Raw genomic sequence first — 16,138 nt, forward strand, 5'->3', positions numbered from 1 at the left:
GAGGTTCGCACGCGTGTCTGTGCGCTCCCGTGTGCCCCGGGAGCGGGCCGCTGAGGAAAGCCGCGGGTGTCCCCGCCGGCCCGCCCTCACTTCCCTCATCCCGCCGGACTGTCCGCAGCGCGGGTGGCGAAGCTCCCCACGCGCATGCACCCGCCGCGCTGTGACGCCACACGGCGCGGCGCCATGACGTACCCGGCGAAACCTTCCCGGTTCCACCAATGGCGCCGCGCGGAAGGGAGGGCCGCGCCGCCGTTGGCCGGCCACGCCCTCGCCCCGCCCCCTGCCCGCCGCCGCGGAGCGGGCGGTGGGGGGACCCGGATGAGGCAGCCTCGGGCGGCCGCGGCCGTTAAACGCCGGCCTGCGGGCGCAGCCCCCGCCATGGCGGCGGAGCGGTGAGGGCAGCGCGCTCGGGGCGCGGCAGCGGGGCGCGGCGAGGATGCTGCTGGTGTATGTGATCCTGCTCTCGGCGCTGGCCGGCTGCTTCCTCACGCTCCTGCTCCAGCTCCTGCTCCTCTACAGGAAGAATCCGGAGCCCCCCGGGGCGGCCGGAGCTTCCGACGGCCTCGTCTACGCCCGCGTCGCGGCCGACCACAGCCTCAGGGACTACCTCCAGGGCTCGGAGCCAGCCGGCAGCCAGGCGTCTCCGGAGCCTGCCCCCGGTCCGGTCCCGGCCTCAGCGCCGGCCGCCACCGCCCCGGGCCCGGAGCCCAGCGCCAAGCAGCCGCCGCCGCAGCAGCAGCCAGAGCCCCCTCCGGCCCCCTCCTCCCCTGAGGAGACGTGCCACTTCCTCAATGCTATCTTCCTCTTCCTCTTCAGGGAGCTCAGGGACACGGCCCTGGTCAGGAACTGGGTCACCAAGAAGATCAAGGTGGAGTTTGAGGAGCTGCTCCAGGCCAAGATGACGGGGAAGGTGCTGGAGGGGCTGAGCCTCAGGGACGTCTCTCTCGGCAACGTCCTGCCCGTCTTCAAAGCTGTCAAGCTCATTCGGCCGGTGGTCTGCGGTGAAGAGGGCTGCCCTGAGGAGCTGGGCTTTGAGGTAGACCTGGAGTACAATGGTGGCTTCCACTTAGCCATTGATGCTGACCTGGTCTTTGGCAAGTCGGCCTACCTCTTTGTCAAAATCTCCCGGGTGATGGGGAAGCTGAAGCTGGTCTTCACGCGCCTGCCCTTCACGCACTGGTCCTTCTCTTTTATGGATGACCCTGTGATACTCTTTGAAGTGAAGTCTCAGTTTGAGGGGAGGCCCATGCCTCAGCTCACTTCCATCATTGTCAACCAATTCAAGAAAGTCATTAAACGCAAGCACACATTACCCAATTATAAAATCAGGTAAGATGTCCTGCATCCTCGATGTTACTTTGGGTGGCGTGTGTTAGAGTTGCTGTTTTGCCCTTAATAGGTAAAAATAACTTTCTGTTGGTACTTCTGCAGTAGAGGTACTTGTATGTTGCTTGTCTGATATCAATAGTTTTCCATGAAGATAAGCGTTCTTTTCCATTTATAAGAGGTGAAGAAGCCATTGCACAGTGAGATTGTGACATGCTCCGAACCAGGTGTAACTAAATGGCAGAATTAGTTGGTATCAAAAATTTTGGGATCTGATCAGGTGTCCAATGACAGGACCATGATATCCCCTTTCAGAAAAGGTAGAAGGATGGCTCTGTGGACAGTGTGGTGGTTTGGGCTGTCCTTCTCCCAAGCTTCTGCCACTGGTGAGCCACCTGGGCAAGACTTGTGGCTTATGCTTACCTATACAGACAAGGTGGTTGTTACTTAATGTGAGAAAGGATAAAGTTCACTCTCTAGGGAATATTTTTGAGATCCCATGATAGATCGTGTCCTCTTCCTTTCTGGTTTGCTGAATTTCTTCAATAACTTTAGGAAGAATCTAAAAGTTGATAAGAGAAGTATTGCCACTATTGTGGTAAGCAAAACTTTGGAGAACTTCTTGGGGGTTTTTGTCTTGTTTTGTAAGATAATGTTTTCTTTTATAAATGCATGCACTGCAGTACAGACTGCATTATATAGTGAATATAATGAAATGTTCAGTGATATTTCTGTAGCAGAAGTCGCAAGTGGCATCTTTACTTTGATTCCACCCACATTTCTGATTAAAAGATATTGAATGTCTTACCACTGTTCGGGTTCCATGTTCCCTTTTTGTCATGTGTCTTACCACTCTTAGGATACCATGTTTCCTTTTTCTTTTGTTTATTATTTGTAGCTTGTATTATGTGTTAAGTAAGGATTTTTGTTTTGTTTACCACATTCTTCTGCAATAAGCCTTTTCTCTGAAATTCGTCAGAGATGAGTAAGTGGAAATGCCTATTTGAATTTTGAAGTGTAATTAGCTTTGCAGTGATGTAGTTTTTAAAGCCTTTTCAGCTGTTTCTTCTGCAGTTGAATTTATAAGAGTTCTTATGAAAGTGGATGTGTAAAATATCCAAGATTTGGAAAGTTGTGACAGGGCAATAAGTAGTTTCTCTGGGCAAGGTGGTGGTCCTTTCAGATTCTGAGGTACTGAATTGCTCTCCAGAAGAGAGCAATCGCTGGGCAGCAGGGAGGCTGTCAAGAACAAGTTTGCTTTCATTCTGTTACTGTGTTGGAAAGAGACTGAAGCTGTTAACTGTGGAGAAGAGCCTGAAGCAAAGGCTGGGATAACACACTCATGGTGCAGAGTGAGCGCTCTTGACATACCTAGAAAGAGGAAGGAGAGCAAATGGTCTTTACACTCTCTAAATAAGTTTTTAGAGTGCCTGTGAAACCAGTGATGATGTGCTCCTCCCCTTCAGCAGAGGCAGACATCTTCATTTTTCCTCTGGGAGATGCACCTGGGCAGTAGTGTGCACTCATCATTTAGTTCCCTTTAAGTTATAAGGAGTTGGGAATTTGTGAATGCTCGAGAGGGAAATACAGTATCATAGCTGGTTTTCACACTAGATAGTAGCATGGTAGCACATGGTGGCAAATGTTCAGTTAAACAGTGTCCAACCCTGTATATGGTGCTTTTGACCTTTAAATTTTATGCCATGTTCTGAACAGGTCATTCTGACCCACTGTGTTGTGAAGGAGGAAGGGAGGACACTAGCCTTAATGCGCATTAATGAAATTGTCTTAAGGAAGGAAGATTGGGTCATTGGTGTCCTAACTGTCTAGAACTTTGACTTTAAAGCTTCAAGTGGGAGCACAGACCCCTGCATGGCAACGTTTAGCTGTCCACAGTTGCCCAAGGTTTTGGAGAACGCAGACTGAAAACATGTATTCTTTGCCAGCATGTCTCAGATGAGTTTTGCTCTCTAGGTATCTACCTGCATACACTTGGTAACGGCCAAGTAGTAACAATACACTCTTATGTGGTGGCATAGTTGAAATTTGAGACATTATGGTTTAGATGGTATGGATAACTGATTTGGAAAATCAAGCCCCCTGCTGATAAGATGCAAGATTTGGTATTTTTAATTGAATTTGTAAGAATACATTGGTTTGGAATTATGGTATGTTAATGCATTCCTTAGCAAAGAATGTATAGGAAGAAGTCAGGAAAGTTTCACAACTGCTTAATAATCTGTTTCTTCACTTTAAATTTCTCATCTACAGGGAATGTGCTTATCCTCTCCCCATTTTTTTCCTATGGCCTATATGCCTTTTGTTTAATACGAGTCACTATTTACTTCCATGTGTAGTTCAAAACCTTTTTGATGTCTTCCTACTCTTGCTCAAGTAACTTTGTAAATAAATTTTGAATAGCAGTAATTACAACCTTGTAAACAAAAGCACTTGAAGTGCCAGGAGTTCTCCCTTCTGCTGTTTAAAGGGGCACTTTGTTACCCTGCTAGCTTCCATATTGAAGTCCACAAAGTTGTTTTATCTTTTTTTGAGATGTAAGTAGTATTAAAAATTAAAATATGCCATTTTCTTTGTCTTTTGTATTATGCAACTTCTAGAGATTGTTCCTTGGTAGTGAATGGCATAAGAGAACTTGCCAATAGTTGATTTTCAACATCCTGTAACTAAGCTTGTGCTAAGGAAATCCCCCCTCCTCTGTTATTTCTGCATTAAAAGCATTGTGTCTTCATGCATGTACTGCCTGTTGCTACAGCCAAATGACTACACACATACTTTTGTATTCTTTCCAGTTATGTACAAAATTTTATGCAGCAAAGCAGTGATTAGTAAGATTAGCTTCTTTTGTATCATCCATTGCTAGGAGTGGTTTTGTGCGATGTGCATAACTCTAGCTTGAAAGTGGAAGAAGGCATCTTGCATTCCTGATGCACTCTTAAGTGTCTATGGGGGGAGGCAATGTAGACTAGTAAGTGCATTTTAAAGTTTGCCTAGCATTTTATGGACAATTTTCTCCATAAAAGCAATTGTCTACTAATTGAAAAAAGGGGAATGCACTTTATGTCTAAACAAATAAGTAGTAATTTATGTTTTATTCTAATAGTGTGTAATCACTTTTCTTCGGCTCTTTAAGAAATGTGGTTGTGTCTGGCAAAACACCCTATTTTGAAGCTGCCCTGCCATTGAATGCAATTGTTATAGAGCAGAATTTGGTTAAATCTCTGGAAGCAAGGCTGCTGGTAAAATTCAGTGAATGGTATCTTTTCTTTTTTTTTGTCATTGTTGATAAAGGATTTGTGCAATTCAAGTGGTAGTAGCAAGAGTCACTACTATTTTATAGTTAATCTTAATGTATTTGTTGTTGCTTTGTAATAGAACTACAAACAGATTTTCTGAAAACATTGTGGTCTGTCAGAGAAGTTTCTTGTTCAGATGTGGGAAAGATCTAAAAATGACAATTTTTTTTTTTTTTTTCTTCTCCCATATACGAGTTCCGGTGTGCTCTTGAAAGTAGGTAACTGTGAGTCGAGATTTTCTTTCTTTTTTTATAACTAGTCCTAATCTCAGTAAGTTAATGAAGAATTGTAGATATCATTTATTTGGCTCTACATACTCCATAACTCTATTTTGACTTAACTGTTTAAATTATACTTTTTTTTTAGTTCTAAGTCAAGTTGGCCAGTGGGTAGAGTTTGAGCATGGAAAGCTTTGACTTCCTCGTTGGTTGTGATGTCAAGTATTGGTGTTCTGCAGGGCAGCTGCTGACCCACCAGCTGTGTCTTGCTGTCCCGAAATCTCTAATGCTAACACTTGGGAACGGCAGTCAGTCAGTCTTGCCCATCAGCATAGCTTGACTTGACACTATTTTTCATGTAGCTTTCTTTTACTAGAGCAGGGTGGTAGATACTAATTATCAGCACTAAAGCGGAGTTTATCTAGAAGCCTCAATCGACCTTTGGTTTTTCATTGTATACACTCAAACAGTTCTTTAGAAGTAGTACTATAGATATTGCTCATGTTGGTTTTAACTTTCTGTATCATGTCTTTCTAATAGTAGGATAAAGTTGTTAACACTAAGCTGTAGTTACTAGTATTGCCATGGTGTGTTTAGTATGAGACATGTAGTAAGGATTATTCCAGGTGTCTGTCTTCTTGCTTGTGCTGTTGCAGTGGTCACGGATTCATCTATGTTAGTTCTCTAATGAGCTGTACCTTGCTTATTAACCTATTATTAAGCTGCTTATTGGTGGCAACCTTGATATTCCCCCCCATCATGTCAGGTACATAGGTACGCTAATTGTGCTGTATATTCTAGCCTATTCTTAACGGTCAGCTGTAGTTTGTTGTTTTGAACAGGTCCTGATCTCACTTTGTGTAGGTTTTGGAGACCTTTGGTTTTTGGGCTCTTTCTAGATGATAAAAATACACTTTGCCATAATGAAGATACAAAGTTCTTTGTGTGTATGTAAAGGGTGAGGAGGAAGTACTTGCTGTCTAGTCTCCCTACAGAATTTAATTTCCTGGTATTTCTTAATCAATGATGTAAAAAAATCTGACAGCTGCTGGTTTTTTTCTAAATTTAAGGTCATGCAAAAGTTCATCCATTTAGATTCTAAGCAGATTAGGTATTGCCTAAGTAGTGAGTCAGTTCTGTATATTTTAAGAACACTTGGTTTCTCTGTTACATTAAAAAAGATAATACTTTGTATTGATACTAGCCTGTTTGAGAAACTATACTTTGCTTTATTTTAATGCATGCTACCGCAGAGTGGAATAATTTTCTTTTCTTTAGAAGTAGTCTCACAAAGGATTACTTCTAACACTTCTATATCAGGGATTTACATGACCTCCTGAGGTACCTTCCAACATGAATTATCCTTGGAACTAATCATTTGAAATACAGTTAGTAATGTTAAATAGTTTTATGCTTTATTTAGAAGCTGGGGCTATATTGAATTTCACTGGGAAGAACCATTAGACAAGCCTATTTTAATTTACCATTATAGAATGCAATTTGAGAGTTACATAGCAGTTTCTTATTTTTGGCAAAACTTAAGCTAAGAAGTAATGTACCTACCTATTGATTTGAAGTGTGTTTTATAATAGAAATGACTTCATAATGTGGTAGTAAAGGTATTGGGAAAAGTGTAACATTAAAAAAAGCATATATTATTCATATGATGAGCTTATACTCAGAAATACCAAAAATAATCATAGAGATTGGGATTGTGAGCATGTCTTCAGAAATCAGCAGCCAGTAGAGATACCTACTTTCTCTGCAGCTTCTGCAAAGGGAGAGGATATGAAGATTCTTTTCCTGAGTGGATTTCTACTGTTGTGATAAGAATCTCTCTCAGTGGTTACATCTGTAAGGCACTCCTGTTTAAAGTTCTCATTCCTGCTGCTGCTGAAAGGAAAGAGGGGGCTTTTTTCTTTTTCTTAATGCCATGCTTATTCTAGGTGCAAAAATCTTCTAGTATACAGAAGTATTAAAAAACCCAAACAAGATCTGAGTCCTTTCTGCTCTGCAAAAATTGGTGGTAGAGCAGCACTGTGATACTTGAGGGTTTTCAGACTGTTACAGAGATATAATGCTCTGAATGATACCAGTACAAAGACTTGTTCTGTTAATGGCAAAGTGTGATGATTGGAATCAGTAGATGTGTCTGTAGACAGTAGTTTCATGCTTGGAAGACTATCTTTGTAGTGCACGGACAAGTAGTTTTTCTTATTCATACAGTTAGATAAAGAGATCTGTAGGCAACCTGACACACAGTAAACAAAACCAAACCTTGGAACATTAAATATTTTAATTTCTTCAAGTTTGCAACATGTGTACAAGGAAGCATTTTGTAGTGCAGAGCTTTTTATTGTCTTTATTTTGGGAGTGGTCTATCTCAGATATATGTTGTCAGGTGGGTCACTAAATAAATGTTTCTTCAGATTAAAAGTATGTGGTACAAAATATGTGTGTAAATCTCCTTATGTAGATATTCACAACCTATTGGTTCTAGGAGTTTTGAAACCTTTTAGTCATCTTCCCCAGCTCCAGCACTTCACGGGCTTTCTCACTAGAAAGATCTAATTCTGAAAGAATGCCAGTTTGACACTTGTTCATTATAAAGTCAGATTTAATGAGTGACCAGCTACATATTGGACATTTCCCGGTATACAGGTGGCATTCTTTTCAGGTTAGACTGAGCCTTTTCCTATGATTAGTCAACAAATGTTACGTCTTCTTTTCTTACCTGCAAGGGTGAGGAACTAGTACGGCACTGACTTGAGATGGATTAGTGAAGAAACTGGGAGACCAGAGGGATAGTTGGGGACCAAAACAAAAAAGAAAAAAATCTCAGTTGGAGGGAGAGATGGATGAAGACATAATCACCAAAACTTGTTCTTTTACTGTTTGTGTTTGCTGCAGATAGCAGTCCAGTAAGCATTAAGGTTAATTGGTCTGACAGGAAAATAAAACCTCCTTCAACTTCTCTTACTTAAAACAGTGCAATAATAATGAAAAGAAACACCGTGGTGTTCCAGTGATGGTGAAGCTTAGTCTCAGGCTGCTAATTTCACCATTGGAGCTAGTCCTTTTATGTTACTGGGTTTCTATGGGAAACTGCTTACTCTGCGTTCCTGCAGAGATTGCCTCAAGTCACCCGATATGCTCCTGTGTTTACAGTTCATGTTCACACTTGTTTGATTACAAAACTGTTTCAACATTTGGTTATTCTTGATATTATTGTTCTTTAGAGAATAGTAAAAGACTTTAAATTTTAAACTTCTAGGATTAATAAGCTTTATTGTCTAAAATGAGTATGGAGAGAATGTTACATACGCATGTGGTTTGTTCATTCAGTAGATAATTTGTGCCACCCCAGTCTTCTAAAATCCATTAATTGTGGAACTGCAAAAACCTTTGCATGATGATCTCAAACTGTGCTTTTGTCCAGAAGAAAGCAATGATCCAATATTATAAATGTTAGCTGGAAACAATTAGCTTTTCAAGCACGTTCCATTCTGCATGATACATGAATATCAATATTTTATATAATTAAGAAAAAACACTCTACTGAAAGTGTTTATTTTTGATGTTTGAGTGTTGAAGAGGGCTTGTTCATAACGGTGGATAAATTCTCATTTTGTAAATGAGTGTGGAAGGGGATTTTGGAGTCATTATTTCATAAACATTTCCCAGGTTAACTGTGACTTAATAAGCTGAACACAGAATTTATAAATTATTTGAGTAGTTTCTGCTGCAGTCACTGAGTTTCTGGTTAAACTAAAGAATTGACTGCTGGAATGGTGTTCATCTTGACTGAGACATGAGTAAGATCCACACAAGTTTTGGAAGCTTTTCCTGTTATTTACCTTCATTGTTTAATAAATTGCAGTTGTTTCACAAGCCAGTCAAATCAAGGCTAGAATTCAGACCTTCAAGATGTTCAGTGATCCTAACCAGTGCATTTGGTAAATTAGTGTATGCAGTGCAATGGATATGGTTGCTCCTAAATTGCTCTACCCAGCAAGCTGGGTATATACTGTGTTTGGTTTGGTGGCTCAGATTTCTTCATCACACCTGCCCAAAGCCATTTGGGTGCTTCTGCCTCCCTAAGCACCTTTCCTTCTGAAAAGACTCTTATTCTTGTGGAGCCCTGCTGGGGTTAATAAGCCCTCTCAGGACTTGGGACTGCACCTGTGTTTACTGCAGGACCCAGCTGGAGCCCGGCAGCATTTTAGACCCGTCTGTGGCCATATATAGCTATGAAAATTGCCAAGGAGATGCTAGGTGTAGCAGGGAAGAAAAGAAAAAGAGGAGAAAGCCTTATTTTTTGTGAGATGAGAGAAAGGCAGAAATTGTTTTCGGCTCTGGGTTAGGCTGTGGAGAGCTACTGCCCCCCGCACCTATTAGCAGTTGTAATTAATTTTAGCCTTAACTACATGGGAACACCTTAATTTTATGATTTCTTAATTCCCCTGTTCAGCTTGCAGCTACGCTATAGTTTAGCAGAACAATCTGTGAGGAGCAGTGCACCCAGCCCTCTCCATTAAAGCTGTTTTGTGTAATGGAAAATACAGGGATTCTACAGTCTTTGCATTTTTGAAAAAAAAAAAATCTGTCTGCAATAAAGAGTGAATTACAGAGATCAGCTGATGATAGAGTTAATCAGACTGGTTACACATACTCAAAGACAGTAATTAATTGCCAGATATGACCAGCATAAAATTAAATTAGCATAATCATTTGGGAGTACTTTTTTTAGCAATTTTGTGTTGCTTTAATTGTAAAACTTACAGGGACAATTTGAGATGTAAATTTACAAAATTATTTCTTAATTTCTGTCCAATATTTTGAAATTATCTGTGGATATCTAATGGAAATCATTACTTTTATACTTTGTTCCTGACTTTCTTAACTTAGTTTTAATGCTAAGCTTCAGTATATTTTCCTGTATCAGTTTTAATGGTGACATAGTTATGAAAAATGCCCATTCAGAAGGAAATATGTACAAATATTACAATCTGCTTTTGTAATGGTATTAAGTGCAAGTGGTGTTTGCCAGTGTCACTGAAATGAAGATACTAATACTTACAAAAACTAATACCACATATCTAAAATGCTTTAAATGATGCTAAAACCTTTGAAAAATATCCTGTCAAATGTACTTTTTTATATAGTATTTTAAATGTAAGCCATTGTGTAGTAAGAACTAAAATGGACTTTTACATGAATGTCACTTGTGTAGTAAATGACTTTAGCTCAGGCAAACAGGAATAATAGTTTAAATAGGAAGAATAGTCTTGCAGTGACATGGCAGAAGGCTTCATGGTGGAGTTTGAATCACTGCTGTGTATGATCTGGCTTGGTGAATAATTCCTAAGTAATTAAATAGTGGAAATGATGCAGTGTAACTCTGAAAATGTCAACATTTTTTTTCTTTAAGAATAACTCTGCATACTCACTAACGAAACTTAATGCAATATTGTAGAACAAACAAATTCTAATGTTGCCAAACAAAGAGCCCAGTGGATTACAAGGGGACGTGAGGTGGGAATAGCAATGTTAGTCAGTGGTATTGTTTTAAAACAATACTACAAAAACTCAGAATTTTTTTCTTTTATTTTCTTTTTCCTGTTCCTCTGAAAGAAGGACAAATTAGAAAAAATATTTAAATTCATTATGGGGATGGTGGGAGAAGACTGTGGTAACTTGAGCAGCTGCTTCTTTCAAATGTAATCCTAAATCCCAACTGTAACTTGCCATCAGTGATGCAGGATGTGCAAAGTGCAGGAATCCTTCCTGTTAATCTCACAAGCCCCTCCTGTATTTGATTTGCAATAGTGGTGTCACAGGTCACATCCAGACTGAGCTTCTGTGTTATTTGATCCTGTTTGTTTACAGTACAGTCCCATTAATAAAATGCTGTGACTCACAAATGGTGACACCTTTGCTTAGGGGACAGTTGGCAACTATGTGCCGTGGTGTGTCCCCCAGTCCCACTGTTGCAGTCTGAAGAGCTGAATGTCTATAAAACAAGTCCTTAATTACTGCTGTAATTACAACTTTAAGGTGAACTGTCAGTCATCTCAGGTTTGAAAGTGGTACTACTAGTATCAGCTAGACTGTCTCCAGCACTTCGGAAGACTTTAAGGGTATGCATTGGACCATCTTCTGTCTTGTCAGAAGTGACCAGATAAATGTAGATTGAGTAGAAGCTTCTGTAGTTCAAGCATTTTTAAAACAAACTGGAGGAGTGGGGATAAACCTTGAAAAGCTATCATGTCTAGAATTCAGAACAAAGTTTTTTTTACTCTTGCTTTACAGCTGTCAGAGACTGTTCTCAGCAGTGAGACAGTAATTTTCTGTCCAAGTGGTCTAAGAGGATGTCATTAGTTTTCCTATGGACATAGGCTAGTGTTTAGTGCAGAGGATTAAAGCTCTTGAGCTTAATGAATGAGTCATGTACAGAGCTTAGACTTCTATTAGAACCTCAACATTGTTTTCCTCTGACCAGTATTGCAGAGAGATGATGTTTGTAGAAAGACTTGAGACCTCCTTATGGGAAAATATATTGCTGAAGTGAGAAAAAGCTAGCATTTCGCTAGCATCAGTTACTGGAACCAGTCTCTAATCCAGCTGGCTAAAGAGGTAGAGTTTTGGAGTGGCTTGGGTTTATTTGTTTGGGTTATTTGGTGGTGTGGGGTTTTTTCCTCCTGCTGCTGTTCTCCTTGAATACCTAAAAGCTGAACCACACCTGCCTCTCTTCCAGCTCTATGTGAACATATTCTGCATCTCTTGTCCCATTTCGAGCAGAGCCACAACAATTCAGGCTTTCTGGTTAGACAGAGAAATTTAGTCTTTGTCCTGTCTGAGACTAAGAGATCAAAATCCTGCTATATTTCACTCTTAATTTGAACCAACAGTTGGCTTCAGCTAGGTCACATACAATGTTAAAAAAAAAAACCCACATGAAAACTCCGAGATGAAACAGGCATTGACTGCATTGAGTTAACTAAGCAATTTCAGTATTTATGGAATTAGAATTTGGGAAACTAGTATTCTTGAAATGCAAAAAAACCCCCCAAACCTCTGCATGGTCAAATTGATCTTTTTTGTGCTGATAAGAAAGTAGTTTTGATAAGCCTGAATCAAGACTTCTTTTATACCTGTGGCTATTTCTATACAGACAGGAATGTCAAATCTTTAAGACTCTTCTTGCCGTATTTGCAATGACTTCTGTGATATAATCAGGAAAAAAAATAATCTACTATCTTTTTGGAAGGAGCTACTTGCCTGTTTACATATGTTCTTTTATTTTTTCTTGTAGAATGGATCTTAAAGTTTTAAAAGTGTCTTGAGTGTCTGATTGAAGAGATATCTCAGAGGTACTGATCTCACTGTAGGAAAGATGACTGTAGCTTATGAATCTGGAAATGTGTGAAACACCTTTGAAGGGGAAAAATTAAATCCTTGCTGCTTTTTTTTTTTTCTTTGAGATCTTGATTTTAAAAAGTGACTGTTCATATATTGAGAACTTATGTGTATGAGCCTCCCACATGCCTGTGGCAGAATATCCTGTAACACAGTGGGTGGAGTGCTAGAACTGATTTGCAGTTTTCCATAAAATTTGCTAGAAAATAAACCTACTCTCTTATTGCAATATTTTTTCAGGTTGTTTGTAAGCCAAATTTTTCATGGGTGTGGATAAAGCTGAAATTAGTAGATTTCTGTACTGAATAAGAGCATAGTTTGAATTAGTAAAGTCCTGCGAATATGAATCCTGACACAGTTCTGCAGCTTGGTTCCTTCTGAAATCAGTGGAAGCTGGAGAATTGCTTTTGCAAAATCTACAGTGGTTGTACTTTTAATGTACTTTTAAAACAACCCAAAAAACTTACTAATTCTTTTTAAAATAAGGCTGAGTCCCATTTTTGTATCTTCCATGTAAAGAATAATATAAGCTGTTTGTATTATAATATCTAACCTGAACAAGTTTAAATTTTTAGCTTGTTAAGTACTTTTAAAATCTTATTAATGTGATCATGCCTTTTTAGGAGTGGGTAGTAATATTTCAGAATTTTTGTAGTGCTGAACTTCATCTTAAATTACACACAATGTAAGAATACAGGACTTTTTTATGACTTAAAATATCTGGTGTCAATCACTCTTTTTGAAATTTATACACTTTATAAGTGCATGACTTGTATTTCTGTGAATCAGATAAAAAAGGAAATCTAAAAATGACTGAGTTCTGTTCTGTAGCTAGTTGAACTTTTGAGTACTCTCAAAATGGAAAAAAAATTAAGCAGTTATTCAAAAATATTTTAGATACTAGAATCTTCAAATACAGGAGCATTTACAAAAGTAAATTGGTGCTTTACTAAACAGAGTCTGACTTTTAGATTTTGATTTTTTACTTAGAGTGGTAAACAAAACTCTAAGACTTGCAATGTATACAAAATAGCCTTATGCTAAAGAAACTTGCATTTTTAGCTGGTGGGTTCTTCTGAGATTTAAAGTTTTTTTTGCCTTGTTTATTAAGATTTAAATGTTCAGTTAATGTAATTCAATTAAAAAGTTCACAAACCTGACAATGTTTAATCTTTATGGCAATAGAGTGGTGCTGGAATTCATATAATACAGGTGATCATTGTGGTCTTAAACAGATGTCCAGTAATTTTTAGGCATCAAACTTCCTTTATAAAACCAGAGAATAATTTAAAAATTTTCCCAGAACTTATTTGAGAAAAGTGTTCTCACTTCTTAGCAAAAGCTCTACAAAATCCTAGCCTCATCTTGCATTTACAACTGAAGCTGTAACTCTTTCTGCTTCTCCAAGTAGGAAATGAAGTACTGAAAGCTTTTGAAGTTTGTTCCTGTCTGTGTTTAGCTCTTAACAATTATTTTTTTTTTAACTGTGATTCTGGATATTCTTAACAGATGCAATGAACAGAAACACATAAGTGCATGGCTATCTTTGGCCAGATAAACTTGAGATATATATATATATATATTTTTTTTTTTTTCCCCCCAGTTCTTAATAGATTTCCTCATGTGACTAAAAATATTATAGTCAAGTAGGTACTGGTAAGGAACAGTTAGTTTAGATAATAGGTTAATTAAACTAAAGTATAAAAGCCATCTTTAACAGAGTTAAAATTCCAAAGGACCACAAAGCAGTCATCACAAAATAGTGAATATAAATTAATGGGAATATAGGTCAGACATTTCTAAAACTAAACCACTGAATTAGTTTTGTTCCAAGTAGATGAGGTTTTTTTTTTCCCCCACAGAACTGACAACTGGAAGGAAGAATAACGTTATTCAGGGGCAGAAACACCCAAAATGGAGGGAACAAACTTAATTTGTTTGGGTTTTGGTTATGTTTTGTTGTTTTTCTTTTTTGTTTTGTTTTTTATTTTGTTTTGTTTTGTTTCAGATGCAATTTTGATCTAGACTGTGTGAGTGGGGTGGTGGTAAGATCAGAGCAAATGAGCCACTGAAGTGACTGTGAAATATGGCATGAATGGAGTATCGAGTCCTTCGTGTGAAGGAGATATACTGACTGCCTGCAGTGTCTGGAAGTATTTTTGCTGTGCTTTGTATTTGGAAGAGCTCAGTATCATGCTATTTTAGAGTATAAGTCTAATCCTGTATATTAATTGAGTAACTTTATCTTAATTATCTTTCAGCATAACTATCTGACGTAATTCCTTATGTGAAATGACTTTTTGCTGTTTGTGTCTTGCAGTATTTGTTGAGAAACGCTTTTGCTGTTCGATGGCTTCTTTTAAATATTATTTTAATAGAATTTGTTTTCACTTGCTAAAACTTCACATGAAGTTTCATGGATATTCCTATTCATATTATTAAGTTAAACTGCTGGGGTTTTAACACTTTCTTAATAGTGTGCTATTTGGATTTTAGACTTCTGGACAAATAAGATGATAGATTTGTGGAGGGAGACTGATAATTTAAAAACAAATTGAAAACACATAAGCATCTAATATAAGGCCCTTCTAAAGCAGGGGTGTAAGGTGTCTTGTTTTTCTTGTATAGCTATGATGTGCGTATTTTACTCTGGAGAAGGTGAAAAGTTTACAAAAGCTTAACAAATGCAGGTTAAAGACAGTAAAATCTCTCCCCCACAAAATCTACCTTAATTCTGATAGTTGTTCAATTCCAAACCTGTGATATGATACTGAAAAGGAGGCTTTTGGATAGGTCGATTGAGTTGGTGTAATGTCATAAATCCTCGACCTGCAAAGAATGAGCATGAATTTTGCCTTTTGACCTTACTGAATAAGGAGATGGCAGCATTGTACCCCACTTGAAAGGAATGTGATATAGATGCAATGAAAATCTGCCTCAGAGAATGTGGTAACAGCTCAGCAGTGTTTAGAAAGTTACTATATTTTTTGTAAATACCTTTTGGTAACACTTTCTCAACTGTTGTACTGTCAGGAACATCTCCTGGATTTCCTCACGTCACTGTCATGGCTTAAATCCTTTTTCTCAGGCTGCAGCAGTGAATGGACCGATTGCAAACCATTTGTTAGGGCTTGTTCTCCACTGATGAGGTCCACTAGCTCTTTCTGGTTACTGGTTACAGTTAAGAAAAGGAGCTGAGAATACTGGATGAGTGTTTGAAGATCTAGACAGCAAAATAGAAACCACATTTTTTTTCTTGTTCAGAGTTTGCAGAGTGAGAGCCTTGAATTCACAAGAGCAACCTACCAGAACGAATCAGATCCTGGGATGGCTGCTGTGATGAGGGCAGAGACCAGCTGAGATTAACTGAGGCATTTAGTTTGCTGTCAAGGTTTCTTTATAGACTTTTTGAATTGAGGCTTACTGGTAGGCTACATAATCTTTTTTTTTTTTTCTTCATCAGTGTGGTTTAACTTCCCAAAGGCATTTATTGGTGGGCTTTTGATCTTTAAAGATGGACTAAACATTAGAGGGTAGCAAAATACACCCTTAAAACTATTACAGAAGTTACAGCAAGGTTATTTACACAATGTATTTAGTAAAGTAAGTTCTACATTATAATAACGAACACAGAATGATAGGAAACTTCTCTCCTTTTACATAGGGAAGTTTGGGACAGGAAGATGCTGAATCACCAAAGGTACCGTAGTCCGCAGGGCTTGGGAATAGAGGTCGTATCTCTTGTCTCGTTCACGGAATTGTGTTATTGGCACTGTTAGCTAAAAGCCTGCTCTTGGTGCTTCAATACGATGAAGTACAGCTCTGCTTTCATATTAGAAGTGTGTTTGTTGTCCTTACTGT

General features: G+C 38.9%; 1 protein-coding gene across 1 annotated transcript in view; it reads left to right on the top strand.

The window, feature by feature from the left end:
* Positions 1-294: 294 nt before the first annotated feature.
* Positions 295-16,138, top strand: part of PDZD8 (PDZ domain containing 8) — a 65,512-nt gene continuing 49,668 nt past the window's right edge. The window contains exon 1 of the mRNA XM_054832169.1: positions 295-1,329. Coding sequence (XP_054688144.1) covers positions 437-1,329 — 893 coding nt within the window. The 5' untranslated portion in view covers positions 295-436. The remainder of the gene's footprint in view (positions 1,330-16,138) is intronic.

Source organism: Grus americana, chromosome 7 (assembly GCF_028858705.1).
Source record: "Grus americana isolate bGruAme1 chromosome 7, bGruAme1.mat, whole genome shotgun sequence".
NCBI classification, from domain to species: Eukaryota; Metazoa; Chordata; class Aves; order Gruiformes; family Gruidae; genus Grus; species Grus americana.